The 13,584-nt window shown below is 35.8% G+C and overlaps 1 protein-coding gene across 1 annotated transcript in view; it reads left to right on the top strand.

Moving 5' to 3' along the window:
• Positions 1 to 1,014: 1,014 nt before the first annotated feature.
• ZCWPW2 (zinc finger CW-type and PWWP domain containing 2) overlaps positions 1,015 to 13,584 on the top strand; it is an 82,373-nt gene continuing 69,803 nt past the window's right edge. Inside the window, 3 exon segments of the mRNA XM_015544438.2 lie at positions 1,015 to 1,035; positions 1,037 to 1,350; positions 12,666 to 12,825. Coding sequence (XP_015399924.1) covers positions 1,015 to 1,035; positions 1,037 to 1,350; positions 12,666 to 12,825 — 495 coding nt within the window.

Genomic DNA, 13,584 nt, shown 5'->3' on the forward strand with positions numbered 1-13,584 from the left:
CATTCACACGAGCAGTATTAACAGGTAAAAAAAAAATGTGAGCCATGGCTATTGGCATATGTTGGCAAATTTCTAAAGCAATTTGTGGTGACCCTGTAATACGGTAAGTAATTGAGTTTCTAAACATATGATTAACTCATGAATTAAGAGCTTGTTTAAATGGTGCTTATACTTGGAGAATAGTATTTTACTAACTCATGAATATGGTATATTGACATCATTCTTTAAAGTAGGTTTTTATTGCAAAATAAGTTGCTAATATTTTTACTTTATTTTAGTTATATTATTTTTAGTACACACATAATTATTGAGCCTAGAAGTTGGAGGCTTAATCATATAATTCTAATGTTTTGTATGTTAAAAATTTTTATAATAAAATACTCGGAGAAATGTTGTTTTCAAACCATTTGAATTAATGGATAAAAGGCAAAACTGTATAAGCAAAAGATTCCTTTAGTTTTAAAAGGAGATTTAAAACTTTGATATGGTGAAATATTTTGTTACACTTTTTCATCAGAACTAGAAAAGGGTTATCACATAATTTCATATACATATACATATACATATACATATACATATACATATACATATACATGTACATCCCAAGAGGCAGTACAGCTTAAGTAGGTAAGACCACAGAATTTGGAGCCAAACTGCCTGCATTTAAATCCCAACTCTACCATATCCTAGCTCTGGGACCTCAAACAAATTTCTTAGCTTCAGTTTTCTCTGTAAAAATGGTCATACTTATTTTTATTTTTATTTGTTACTTAAAAAATTATTTTTAAGTTTGAAGCATTTTATGCCCAGAGCAATTGATGCTTCTATTTTGTTCCTTTCTTTCTGGGTAGGTGGAAACATACATTGTTCAAAATGTATAGTCATTATGGGATAGAGAAGATGTAGACAAAGAAGGTATAATAGGGCTGTTTCTCTGATTTTAGTTTGAACTTTCTTTCCTCATATTCTTGAATATTTATTCTTTTCTTCTGGTTTTCCAGATTAAATGTATTTATGGAAAAAGAAAAATTGGACGGTAATAGTAGAATACTGTAATGCTGCAATGGATTCCTCAGCGGAAAACAGTATGTACGTAAACAAATTGTGGGTTCAGTGTGAGTATGAAAGCTGTTTGAAGTGGAGATTGTTGTCAAGTGAGGATGCAGCCAGAGTTGATCACAATAAACCATGGTACTGCTTCATGAACACTGATTCAAGATACAATAAGTGCTCTGTTGCTGAAGAAGACTTTCCTGAAGAGTCTCAGCTTCATCAAAGTGGATTTAAGATTGTCTATTCACAACTCCCTCTTGGAAGTCTGGTTTTGGTAAAATTACAGAGTTGGCCAAGGTAAAGTTTTTGTTGTTGTTTTATAATAAACCATTGAGTTACAGTCTTGCTAAGTTTATGAATTTTTTAAACTTTTCAAACAATCAACTTTTTTCTACTATTTGTCTGATTTCTTATTTACTGTTTCCTGATCTCATCACTATTATTTCCCTGATACTTTAGGGTCTGATTCTTCTTTTTCTAATTTTTTAAATTAGAAACTTTAGGTAACCTAAACTTTAGGTGATCTTCTTTCAAATGAGCTGTTAGAAGTGTATTTTTAAGTTATGTAATATTTGGGGATTTTTAAATATCTTATTGATCTTGAGCTCTAGTTTAAATGTATTGTACTCAGTTTCTTTGAATCTTATTTTATGGGCCAGCATAGTCTGTCTTGAAAAGAATGTATATTCTATAATTGTTGACTAGATGCCCAAAATATTTTTTTTCTTTTAGATTCTATAGATTTACTATTGTATAGCTCGGCGTTTCCCACACTAGACTGATTTTCCCAAGTGTGCAATATGTACTGTCGTTTGGGAAACTGTTTATCGCTCCTTCTATTCTGAATGATAGCCTTGCTGGAGTATTCTTGGTTGCAAGTTTTGGGACTTTTTTTGGTTTTTTGTTTTTTGTTGTTTGTTTTTTTTCTTTCAGCACTTTGAATATATCATGACCACTCCCTTCTGGCCTGCAAAGTTTCTGCTGAAAAATCAGCTGATAGCTTCGTGGGGCTTCTTCCCTTGTATGTAATTGTTTTTTCTCTTGCTGTTTTTAAAATTCTCTTTATTGCTATCTTTTGCCATTTTAATTATTATGTGTCTTGGTGTGGACATCCTTGAGTTGATTTTTTTGAGCATTCTCTATGCTTGCTGGATCTGGGTGTCTGTTTCCTTCCCCAGATTAAGGAAGTTTTCAGCTATTATTTCTTGAGATAAAATTTCTGCCCCTTTTCTCTGTCTTCTCCTTCTGGGACTCCTTAATGCAAATTTTATTATGCTTGATGATGTTACTGAGTTCCCTTAACCTGTTATCATTTTTTATTATTCTTCTTTTTCTTTTTGTTATTCAGTTTGTTTGCTTCCCATTACCCTGTCCTCCGGATGTTATCTGTTCTTCTGCCTCATCTAATATGCTATTGATTCCCTCCAGTGTGTGTGTTTTTTTCTTTAATTTCAGTTACTGAGTTCTTCATCTCTGACTTGTTCTGTTTTATATTTTCTAGCTCTTTCTTGAAGGTCTCACTGAGATCCTTCACTCTTTTCTCAAGTCCAGTGAGTATTTTTATGACCATTACTGAATTCTTTATCATGCATATTACTTATCTGTGTTCCATTTAGCTGTATTGCTGTGGTTTTGTACTGTTCTTTCATTTGTGACATATTCCTCTGTTTCCTCATTTTGTCTAACTCTCTGTGTTTGTCTCTATGTATTAATGAAGTCAGCTATGTTTCCTGATCTTGAAAGTGGTGGCTTTATGAAGAGGAGGTCCTGTTGTGGCCTATAATGCAAGGCTCCCTGTTCACCAGAAACAGAGGTGTGTCCTATGTGATTTGCTTGCACCCTACTAATGTGGCTGAGTTGCATTTGCCTTAGTCCAGTTGGCTACAGTGGCCCACTTTGCTTGTGGGTGCACTAGGCAACGTTTGGTCCTTGTGCCATTAAGGGGTCAGTCTAGGTTGTCATGGGCTTGTGGTCGGGTGGTGTCAGCAGTCAGACCAGATGTCTGTCCCCAGTCTGCCTGCTGGGGCGACAGTTGGACTGATCAACAGGGCACCCTCTCTGTGCTGCCAGCTATAAGGTTTGGCCACTGGGACTGTGGGGGCACTGATATGTGTGGTTATCTTCCCCTCTCCCTGGGGCAGAAGTCATTTTGGAGTGGTACCAGTTCCCCTTGGAGTTGCTTGCAGGCTGTACTGGGGCAGGAGCTGCCTTGGAGGGACTCTTGCTGTGTCTCTTTCATTTTATATGACATGAGTTCTGTTCTTTAAGAGATTTTTTTCAGTCTGTTTTCTCTCTGTTGTTCAGATTGGATCATTTCTACTTTAAGTTCACTGATTCTTGCCTCTTTCCTATTCATTCTGCTATTGAGAGTATCCATTGGCTTTTTTGTTTTGGTTATTGTATTTTCTGTTGTAAAATGTACATTTGGTTCTCTCTTTCTTCTATTTAGTTTCATTTTGAATTTTATTTAAATCTGTTTTAGCAGGCTGCTCCTACTACTGCACTGAAGGGATATGAGGGAACCTCTTTGTTACTGCCAGGTGGCAGTTGGAAGCCTAGGTTTTCTACTCAGCTTTCACTTAGTCTCTTGGAAGGGAAGGGTGTTTCATTACTGGTAGGCAGGGATGAGAGTTGAGCCAAGTCACCAACTTGGTTGAGAGAGGTAGAGTATCTTGTTACTCACCTCCACTGATACCATGGGGGGAGAACCATGTTAATGCTGGAAGGTGATAACAATTCCATCTTCCCAGTAGGCCTCTTCTGCCACCACCTGAGTGGGAAGGACATGGGGCTTTATTACTGCTGGGTGTATTGAAGTGTAGGCTCACCACTTGACCTTTGTTGATGGGGATAGAGTTGGGATCTGCAGATTTTTCCATGGTATTTAGCTGTTTTCCCAGCTATTGCTTAAAAGTTTTCTGTCTTGCTAGGCTTTCCCTATGCTGGTCCTTTGACTTGAGAAAGCAGGCTTCATATGGACTTTTTGTTCCTTTGTACCCGTTGGTGTCTCTGAGTTGCTGGCTTCTTTAGCACCCAATCTAGGAGATAATGAGGCAAAAAGAACACTCAGGCAGCTCCCTGTCATATCATTCTTCAGGTCCCAAGGTCCTTATCTGGCTTATTTTCTCTTCATCTTTTAGAATCTTCTTATGTTTGTTTGAAATATAATACCCAGAAATTTTTGGTGTACTTAGTGGGAAGAATATAGAGAATTGAGTCTATTTCAACTTGTCCAGAACTGGAATCTGCAGAATAGATTTTCTTTAGCCTTTTTGTCTAAATCGTATACCCAGAGCCCCTTATTCTATTATTTTCTCAAAGTATCAAAAATACGAACTTGTTTTCTGAAATTTCTTAGCATTTTTCTTTTCACATATTTCCTCCCCTGTTCCACACAACCTCACATACCATCAATATCCCAAAACAGTGTGGCACATTTGTTACAGTGTGTGAACCGGCATTTACCTATCACTGGTGACCAAAATCCACAGTTTACATTAGGGTTTGATCTCTGTACTGTGTATTCTGTAGGTTTTGACAAATGTATAATGACATGTATTCACCATCACAGTATCATACAGAATCGTTTCACTGGCCTAAAAATCTCCTTTGTTTCACCATTCATCCATCCCACTACCCCTGGCAACTGGAAATCTTTTTACTGTATCCATAGTTTTGCCTTTTCCAGATTGCTATATTATTGTAATCATGATATGTTGCCTTTTCAGATTGGCTTCTTTCGCTTAGTGATATGCATTTAAGTTTCCCCTGTGTATTTTCATGGACATACATGGTTGTTTTCATTTGTATTTCCCTGATGACATGTCATGTGGAGCATTTTTTAATATGCCTATTTGTCATTTGTATATCTTATTTGGTGAGATGTCTACTCAGATCTTTCGCCAATCTTTTAATTCAGTTGCTCATTTTCTTATTGGGGAGCTTAAGAGTTCTTTGTGTATTTTGGATATCATTTCTTTATCAGATATGTCTTTTGCAAATATTTTCTCCCAGTCTGTGGCTTATCTTCTCATTCTCTTGCCAATGTCTTCTGCAGAGCAGATACTTTTAATTGTAATGAAGTCCAACTTACCCATCTTTTTTTCATGGATGGTGCTTTTGGTGTTGTATCCCCACTTTTATTTGTACCTTCTCTTTCCTTTATCTGTATTGATCCTTTCTTCTTTGATTTGGATTATACTTCCAGCAATTTCTCATCAGTGTAAGCTTTTGTCCTGATAAAGGAGTTTTTTGTTGGTTAGTTTTAAGTGTTCATAGGGCCCAGACTGCTCCAATACCTTCAGGTTTTGTTGTAATCCCCCTCGTAGTTTGGCTGCTGTGCTCATGTTGACTTGCTGCACTTTTCAATAAGTACTTCTTTCAGTTTTGAGGCTCTTATTTCACAAACCCATCAGACCTCTGGTTGCCTTCCCCCTCCCACCGTTTCCCCTCAAACAGATGCTAGTAATATGTGGGTCTTGTAACTGTCAGTAGTTTGAACCTGCCTGCTCCTATTTTGGTAGTTTATGTGGATAGCTTATCACTTAGTTTTGTTATAGATGTTGTGTGTCAGGTTTTGGCTTTGCTATTATAGTTGTTCTACCTGTACTTAAGGGGAAATTTCAGGAGATTCTAAAACTACAATAACATTGGCACTATCTTCCCAGAATCCCTTGCTATTTTACATTGCATTCTCATACTTAACATTCTCAAAGCTAGGATACTCTGCCTCATATTACCTTGTTTTCATTCCCAGTTAGCTATTCTTCATAAAGAATATAAGATGTTTTCTTTCATAGAGAGACTGTGATGGACTCACGTTAACATACATATACACATTCACACACACACACAATACACACACACACACACACACACACACACACACACACAACACATACATAAGAGGCCTTCAATTCAATACCTACATTTATGTCCTTATTCTGTCACTTACTGTTGTGGGCTGAATTGTGGTCCCCAGAAAGTCATACTTTCAAGCTCAAACCTCAGAAGTGACTGTATTTGGATTCAGAGCCTTTAAAGAGGTGATTAAGTGAAAATAAGCCATTAGGGTGGGCCCCACACCAATCTCACTAGTATTCTTATAAGAACAGGAAATTTGGACACACAAGGAAACACCAGGGATGCACATGCATAGAGGAAAAACTATGTAGAGATACAGTAGGAAGGTAGCTATCTACAAGCCAAGGAGAGGCTTCAAGAGAAGCTATCCCTGCTGACCTATTAATCTTAGATTTAAAGCCTCCAAACCTATGAGAAAATAAATTTCTGTTGTTTATGCCACTCACTCTATGGTATTTTTTGTGGCAGCTTTAGCAAACTAATACATTTAATGTCTTTGCAAATATGGAAATCTCTCTGAGATATGTACCATTTGCTACTGAGTACTTTTCTAGAGATCAAATATGAAATATTGTAAATATATACATATTATTTATTTAAATCATAAAAATATTATTTTCTTCTGTAAAATAATTAGGATTGGCATGAAGAGGAGCTAGATAGCTATGTAAAAAAATATTTTTAAAGACATGAATATTGGAGCACCTGAGTGGCTCAGTTGATTGAGTGACCAACTCTTGATTGCAGTTCAGGTCATGATCTCAGAGTCGTGGGATCAAGTCCCGCATCCAGCTGCACCCTGAGCATGGAGCATGCTTAAGATTCTTATTCTCTCTCTCTCTCTCTCTCCTTCCCCTCTCCCCAACTCACTTGCTCTTGCTCTCTAAAAAAAAGGCATGAATATAAATGCTTATTTTATGATGTTACTTATGACAGTATTTGTAGTCCCATGCCATTTTTCAGATCTAAAATTAATATTTTGAAAGCATAGAGGTTTTATTTTCTAATGGAAATTCTTAAGGTTCAATAACTAATTCAAGAAATGCATTTGTTTCTTGTCACTATATCTGAAATATTATGTTATAAATCTGATTAGGAATTTCTGTTGCAGTTTTGTGCTTATAACTGAGGGTTAGAACTTGAAATACACATGAAACATGTTTTACTCCAGCCCCTAAATGTGTCTAATCTATGATTAGAACCATCAGAATACCTGCAAAATGCAGCTATATCTACCTTCTTGCTTGCTGGAAAGAGTAGAATGCATTTGGCTAAGTAGTCAGATGTATTCCTCTTTATGAAATAAGTATAGTTGAATACAGGCTTAAAATATAACTTTAAAATATAAAAACTCAAATCTAGTTATATTTTTTTATTTGTTACTGTAAATACATACAAAGATTATAACAGGATAAATTGCAATAGCAGAATATAAAGGTAGAATTAACCCACTAAAAACAATCAAACATCAGTTCTTAGTTAAGCAACATTAAAGATGTTGAAGTTTCAAGTGGGAAGACCAGCTAGGTGGCTATGGAGACACTTAGGAAGTAACATTATCTGGGTCAGTTCTTGTTAGCCTATGGGTCTTACACTGAGCTTTGAAGGCTCAGAAATTCAATCTTATCAACATCTCAGAGTTAGTCTTTACAAAAGAGTTGACCTTTTCTAATAAAGCTAAAAAAGCCAAAGAGAGACTGATACAGAATCTAGAAAGGCCTATTTAATCTTTATGTAATAAAAACAAATAATTGTCAAGAGAAAGCACTTTGTCTATGGGCAAACTCCATGGGAAATCAATTTATAATAGTTACATTTACCTCCACATTGTGAGATACCTCCACACTTACATGCTTACAAAAGTACATATGTAGCTTCTTGTCTTTGATCTATGCATGTCTGTTGTGCTTAGGGTGGGGATACCTACATGTACTAAGAAGAGAAAAACTATCTTCCTAATGTTTAAGCACCCTTAATTTTTAAAAATCGATCAAATAGCATGGTATTCAGTTAGAAACGGCATAGAAGTTAAAAGTGAAAAATAATGGTGCATATTTTCCTTAGCAGAAGATACATTGTCAAGCAGAAACTAGGCTCTATTTGGGGTAACTACCTTGGGCATATTTACACAGACATTTTACAAAGTTTTTCATAAATATGAAAATAAGTTTATAGAAAATATATTTGCATTCTAATGTAGTGTAGTAGTAAAATTTAATAGTAAAATATGCCTTTAAATTAACAAACCAATCCAGTGATACATTTTAGATATAGTATTTAAATTTCTAAAATGAGATTTCTACTAGATCCTTTCACTATTATAAAATATTATTTGATTACTTCTTATTGGCATTATTTTGCCTATAGATTAATATACTTATAATGTAGGGGGGGGTGGGGATGGGGAATCTCCTCCTCCCATCAGCCCCCTGTAGTTGGGTACAGCTTAGAGATTTTGTGGCAAGTATAACATTCAGTTAGTGATGATTCCAATTCATCCATTTTGTTTCCCACAGATAAAGAAGGAGGCCCAAGTAAAATCTGCTCTCCTCTTAAACATCCAAACCATGGTTTGAAAATAACAGTCATGTACTTCTCACTGAGTATAAATACACAGCAACTGAAATCATGCTTAAGCTTCAACTTCTATTGAAGGCAGTAGCTATCTCATTAAAGATCATTTCTGGGGCACCTCGGTGGCTCAGTCGGTTAAGTGTCTGGCTCTTGGTTTCAACTCAGGCCATGACATCATGGTTTGTGAGGTCGAGCCCCATGTTGGCCTCTGTGATGATGACACGGAGCCTGCTTGGAATTCTCTCTCTCTTCTCTACTCCTCTCCTGCTCATGCATGCTCCCTCTCTCTCTCAAAATAAATAAACATTAAAAAAAAAAAAAAAGATCATTTCTACTGGATGAGAAATGTGTAAGACATCAGTTTCTTCATGGTATATTTGCACTTGAAGTTACCTGTTGTATCCAAATTTCTCCTTTTCTCCAAGTGGATTCCAATACATGGATCTATTTGTGTTGTATTTGTGTATTTTACCTCCCACCACCCACAGATTCTAAAATTTATCACACGACTTTTCTTGTAATTCTGATACCTTCCCGTCGGGTTGCCATCTCTTACTCTCCCTGTCTCCCTCTAAGCCCACAGACAACACTTTAGAATTTCTCATCAATATGGGGCGCCTGGGTGGCTCAGTCGGTTAAGCGTCTGGGTGGCTCAGTCGGTTGAGCGTCCGACTTCAGCTCAGGTCACGATCTCGCAATCCGTGAGTTCGAGCCCCGCATCGGGCTCTGGGCTGATGGCTCAGAGCCTGGAGCCTGCTTCCGATTCTGTGTCTCCCTCTCTCTCTGCCCCTCCCCCATTCATGATCTGTCTCTCTCTGTCTCAAAAATAAGTAAACGTTAAAAAAAAAAAGAAAAGAATTTCTCATCAATATGGATGTGAGAAATCGGGGGGTGGAGGTGCACAATGCAGTGTCATTGTTGACAGTTTTAGAACTCAAATGGAGTTCAGAGTGAGATCAAAAAAATGGACATCAGCTTTCTTCAGTCACACTGAGTCAGAGAAAATGATGGCTGTCGCATGTGGAGAGAGGTAATCTTGCTTTCTGCAGCCATTGCCTCTCCTCAGCTTCTCCTGCAATTTGGTACATTCTATCTAGTCCTGCTTGACTAGGAGTCAGACAATTCCTTTGCACTGCCTGAAGAAATACTAAAGTGCCCCAGTTATTTGGACATTTGATGATACTTTTCATAATTCATTTGTAAACCAGCATGCAAAATTCTCCATAATATAACATGTTTTAAATAATGAATAGAAGCTTTTTTCTTTCATTGGCATCTAATTATTTTTAGGAGTCACCTCTATTTTTATTTATATTTTTTAAAGTAATAATTTAAATTGAATACCCTTGGGCCCAATAGGTTTGTGTGTAAAAGAAGTTGTATCAGAATTTGTGTCAGAAAAGCTTATCTTAAACATAGTAACTGCAAAATTTCTTTTCATGTCTCAAGTGTTATAAATCCTGTGATTGTTTTACACTGAATGGAGTTGATGCTACTTATAATTTGATACTGCTTGGCAATAATCCTTTTTAAAATTGCTGTGAGGTGCAAATCACCTAGTATTAAACACGAACCCCTTACATTTTACAGAGCAGTCAACAAATATAACAATCACAATTTGGCTTCTTTTAAAGTAGTTATTAATCCAGTTGGAGGACCTACTGTTTCTTGATTTCTGATAAGTTAGAAGTGTCCAATGCAGCTGCCATTCATTCTTAATCATTTATTTGCCTATTGAAATCTTTTTCTTTTGAGTGGGTTCCTTCAGAAATGTAGATTTCCAATGTAGGTTTAAAAGATAAACTCCACTCAAGGTTTCTTTTAAGCACTCTTGAGCCCAATAAGGTTGCCAAATAGCAGTGATACTGTGATGTGAACCTGATAATAACTAGATAGGTCCTGAACCTCTCTTTGACTTTTCCATTATCATTTCCAGTTTTCCAAAGTATTAGACTTCTTTGGGTTCTCTGTAGTCTGACTCAATTTGTGATCCTCCAGCCCTTCCTCTTCCCTGATCTAGGGCTGCCAGACAGCCCCTTCTCCTAACTCAGAAAGGCCCAAGAGTCAAAGAACTCTGCTCAGCATCCCGTTCAATTCACATACTCCACCATCCCTGGTGACTGGTGCACCCAAGTCATCACCTGGCAACTATACTTGGGATATGTCAGCTTCCTGGAATCAATTTTTTTTCATTAATACTAACTATGACATATTGTGTTAGTTTACATTGTGTTATTTGTGATCTGTAAAGACTTTTTTTTACAGTGGTATGGTAGATGTATTTCTATATTTAGGACTTTGTAACTTTCATATCAATAGATAATTTAGTAGAAGATCAACCATCTATGGTCCTCAAACCCAAGAAATTTGTAGATTTTGCATTTTTGTGATTTCAGATTCTTTATAGCGTGATTTGTATGCTTTCTCTAGGTTTTAAAATTATCTAAATGTCTAATTTGTCCAGTTTCTAAATAAATGCGACAAAATAATGCTTTGTCTCATTCTTCCTACTTCCCATTTATACCAACAATCTTACTGTATATGATTGTATTAGTTTGCTAGGGCTGCCATAACGAAGTATCAAAGACTAGGTAGCTTAAAAATAACAGAAATTTATTATCTTACCCTTCTGAGGCTAAAATTCTCAGGTCAAGGTGTGTCAGCAGGGTTGATTTCTTCTGAGACTCTCACCTTGGTTTGTAGATGGTTTTCTCCTTGTGTTCTTCATATGGTCTTCCCTTTGTGCATGTATGTGTCATAATATTCTTTTTTATAGGGAAACTAGTCATGTTGCATTAGGGCCCACCTTTTAACTTAGTTATTTCCTTAAAGACACTATCTCCAAATACAGTCACATTCTGAGATACTGGAGATGAGGACTTCAACATGTGAATGTGGTGAGGGGAACCCAGTTTGGTTCATAATGGTGGCACTCTACAATATTTCGATTTGCCAAACCCCAAAAAATGTATAAAGCATGTACTTGTTTGAATTTTATAACTAGGACAGTGAGGAACCAGAGTCATAGCAAGGCCTAGTTACCTGCTTGAGGCTTCTTGTCTGGTAGAAGGCAGAACAAGAGCCTGAATCTTCTGATTTGAACCTGACTACCTTTTTTCACAAGAGAGCTGCAAACTGAAGTAGAACTTGGCATTCCTTAGTCACAGCTTCCTGACCTTATTTGCTGTCTTCCTTTCCTGCATTAGTCTCCGAACAGTAGGTCAGAGTCTCAAAAGATTGCTAAAACAGTCAAAACTTAGTTGATGTATATATATATATATCTTAAAAACACCTATATACATATACAGATACATATATCTTTATATATATAACATATATATATCTTTATATATATCACATATATATGTGTGATATATATATCTTTATATATGTAACATACATATACATATGATATATATATGTATGTATATATATATATATATATATATATATATATATATATATATGTTTTTGCCAAATGGAAAAATGAACCTATCAAGGAATTTCTAGAGGTTTATGTCACGAAAGAACATACCTCTAAAGATTTATTTTTAGTAAAGGATAAATCTTATTTCTAGAACTAAAAATTTTTAGAAATTTGGTCTTCCAGTGGAGCAGATGCAAGGAAGGGGCAATATAGAACTGCTGAGCTCTGTTTCTGCATTTCCCACAGTAGTTAGAATTTTTAGTGTTATCGCAGCCTAAGCTGCCAGTACCCCTTTGGCAGCCCTGAGCCCTTTGGCTCAGGAAATGCCAGCTCTCTTCTACCCTGTCAGAAACTGTCAGTGGGTTGACATTTTAGTAATTAAGCCTTCTGATTGGTTAGAGTTGATTCAAAGCTGCCATGAATCTTACATTTCCTATTAGCCCTGACTAAATGTCTCTTACAGATCCTGGAGATCATCCTTCTGTCTTATAATTCTTTTTCCTTGTATCTTATGTTTATCTTAAATATGTGACTTTTCCAAAGCTTTCTATATCTACAAAGATACAACTGATTACATCTATCAAGTGAATATCCTACTTTTAAAGGATACAAGTATGAATATGTTTAATTTGGGGGAGTTTTAAAAATTCCTAGGAGAAAGTTTGATATATGATTGTCACAGATGTATTGATTTCTGCCTTTTTTTTTTTAAAGCATCAAAATAATTAAAACTACTTTCTTTTGAAAGCTGGCCAGGGATACTTTGCCCAGATCCTTTTAAAGGGAAATATGTGACCTATGACCTGGATGGAAATGTTGAACAGTATCACATAGAATTCCTGGGTGATCCCCATTCAAGATCATGGATAAATGCAACATTTGTTGGACATTATAGTATCACATTAAAGGTAGGTACAGTAACATCCCAAGTTTTATTCTTCTTGTGCTTGTTTTTAGTTATGGCCATTTTTGTCTCAGAACCTAAAAGATACATAATTATTTAGTTTTATACTTATATGAACAAAATAGTATACTATTTGTTTAAACCAAATATTTGGATTTTTGAAGAAGTTTTTTCGAAGGAAGTGTGAAAACTAGAGCAGTTTTAAAGTTTATTTTCCTAATGGCAGTATAGTATGAATCAATGGAGGACTTTACATAATTGCCTTTTGAAACAATTTTAAGATTGTCAGTTGGTAATTTTTTAAAATTTCCCATGAGAAGACTCTAAGTTGTAGCCCTAGCTCATAGGGAAAATTAATTGTGGAATGCAACCAGAGTTTCAAATTTCAAACAGAATATTTCATTATACTAACTCCTTCAGTATCTTTTTAAACTTTAAATCACACACTACAATTAATGAATAGGCTGGACTCTCAGGTTAATGAGAGTAGGTGACGTGGATCTATTTCCGTGGGTTTGGTTTAGTTATTATAAATCAATTCAATTATCTGTGTCTGTTTTATAATATTGAAACTTTTCATCTGCAAACCATGCTTTCATTAGAAATCTGATTTAAAAATAGATGTCAGAAATGTGGATTCCTTTGTTTCTATTTTATGGTGAAACATATATATGTTCCAATACACATATAGATGAATGTACATTTAAACCACACCATTTAATCCACAGTGTAAGTAAATCTGTGTAAATTTGAGGTAGTTTAA

The sequence above is a fragment of the Panthera tigris genome, chromosome C2 (genome assembly GCF_018350195.1).
Source record: "Panthera tigris isolate Pti1 chromosome C2, P.tigris_Pti1_mat1.1, whole genome shotgun sequence".
In the NCBI taxonomy this organism is placed as follows: domain Eukaryota; kingdom Metazoa; phylum Chordata; class Mammalia; order Carnivora; family Felidae; genus Panthera; species Panthera tigris.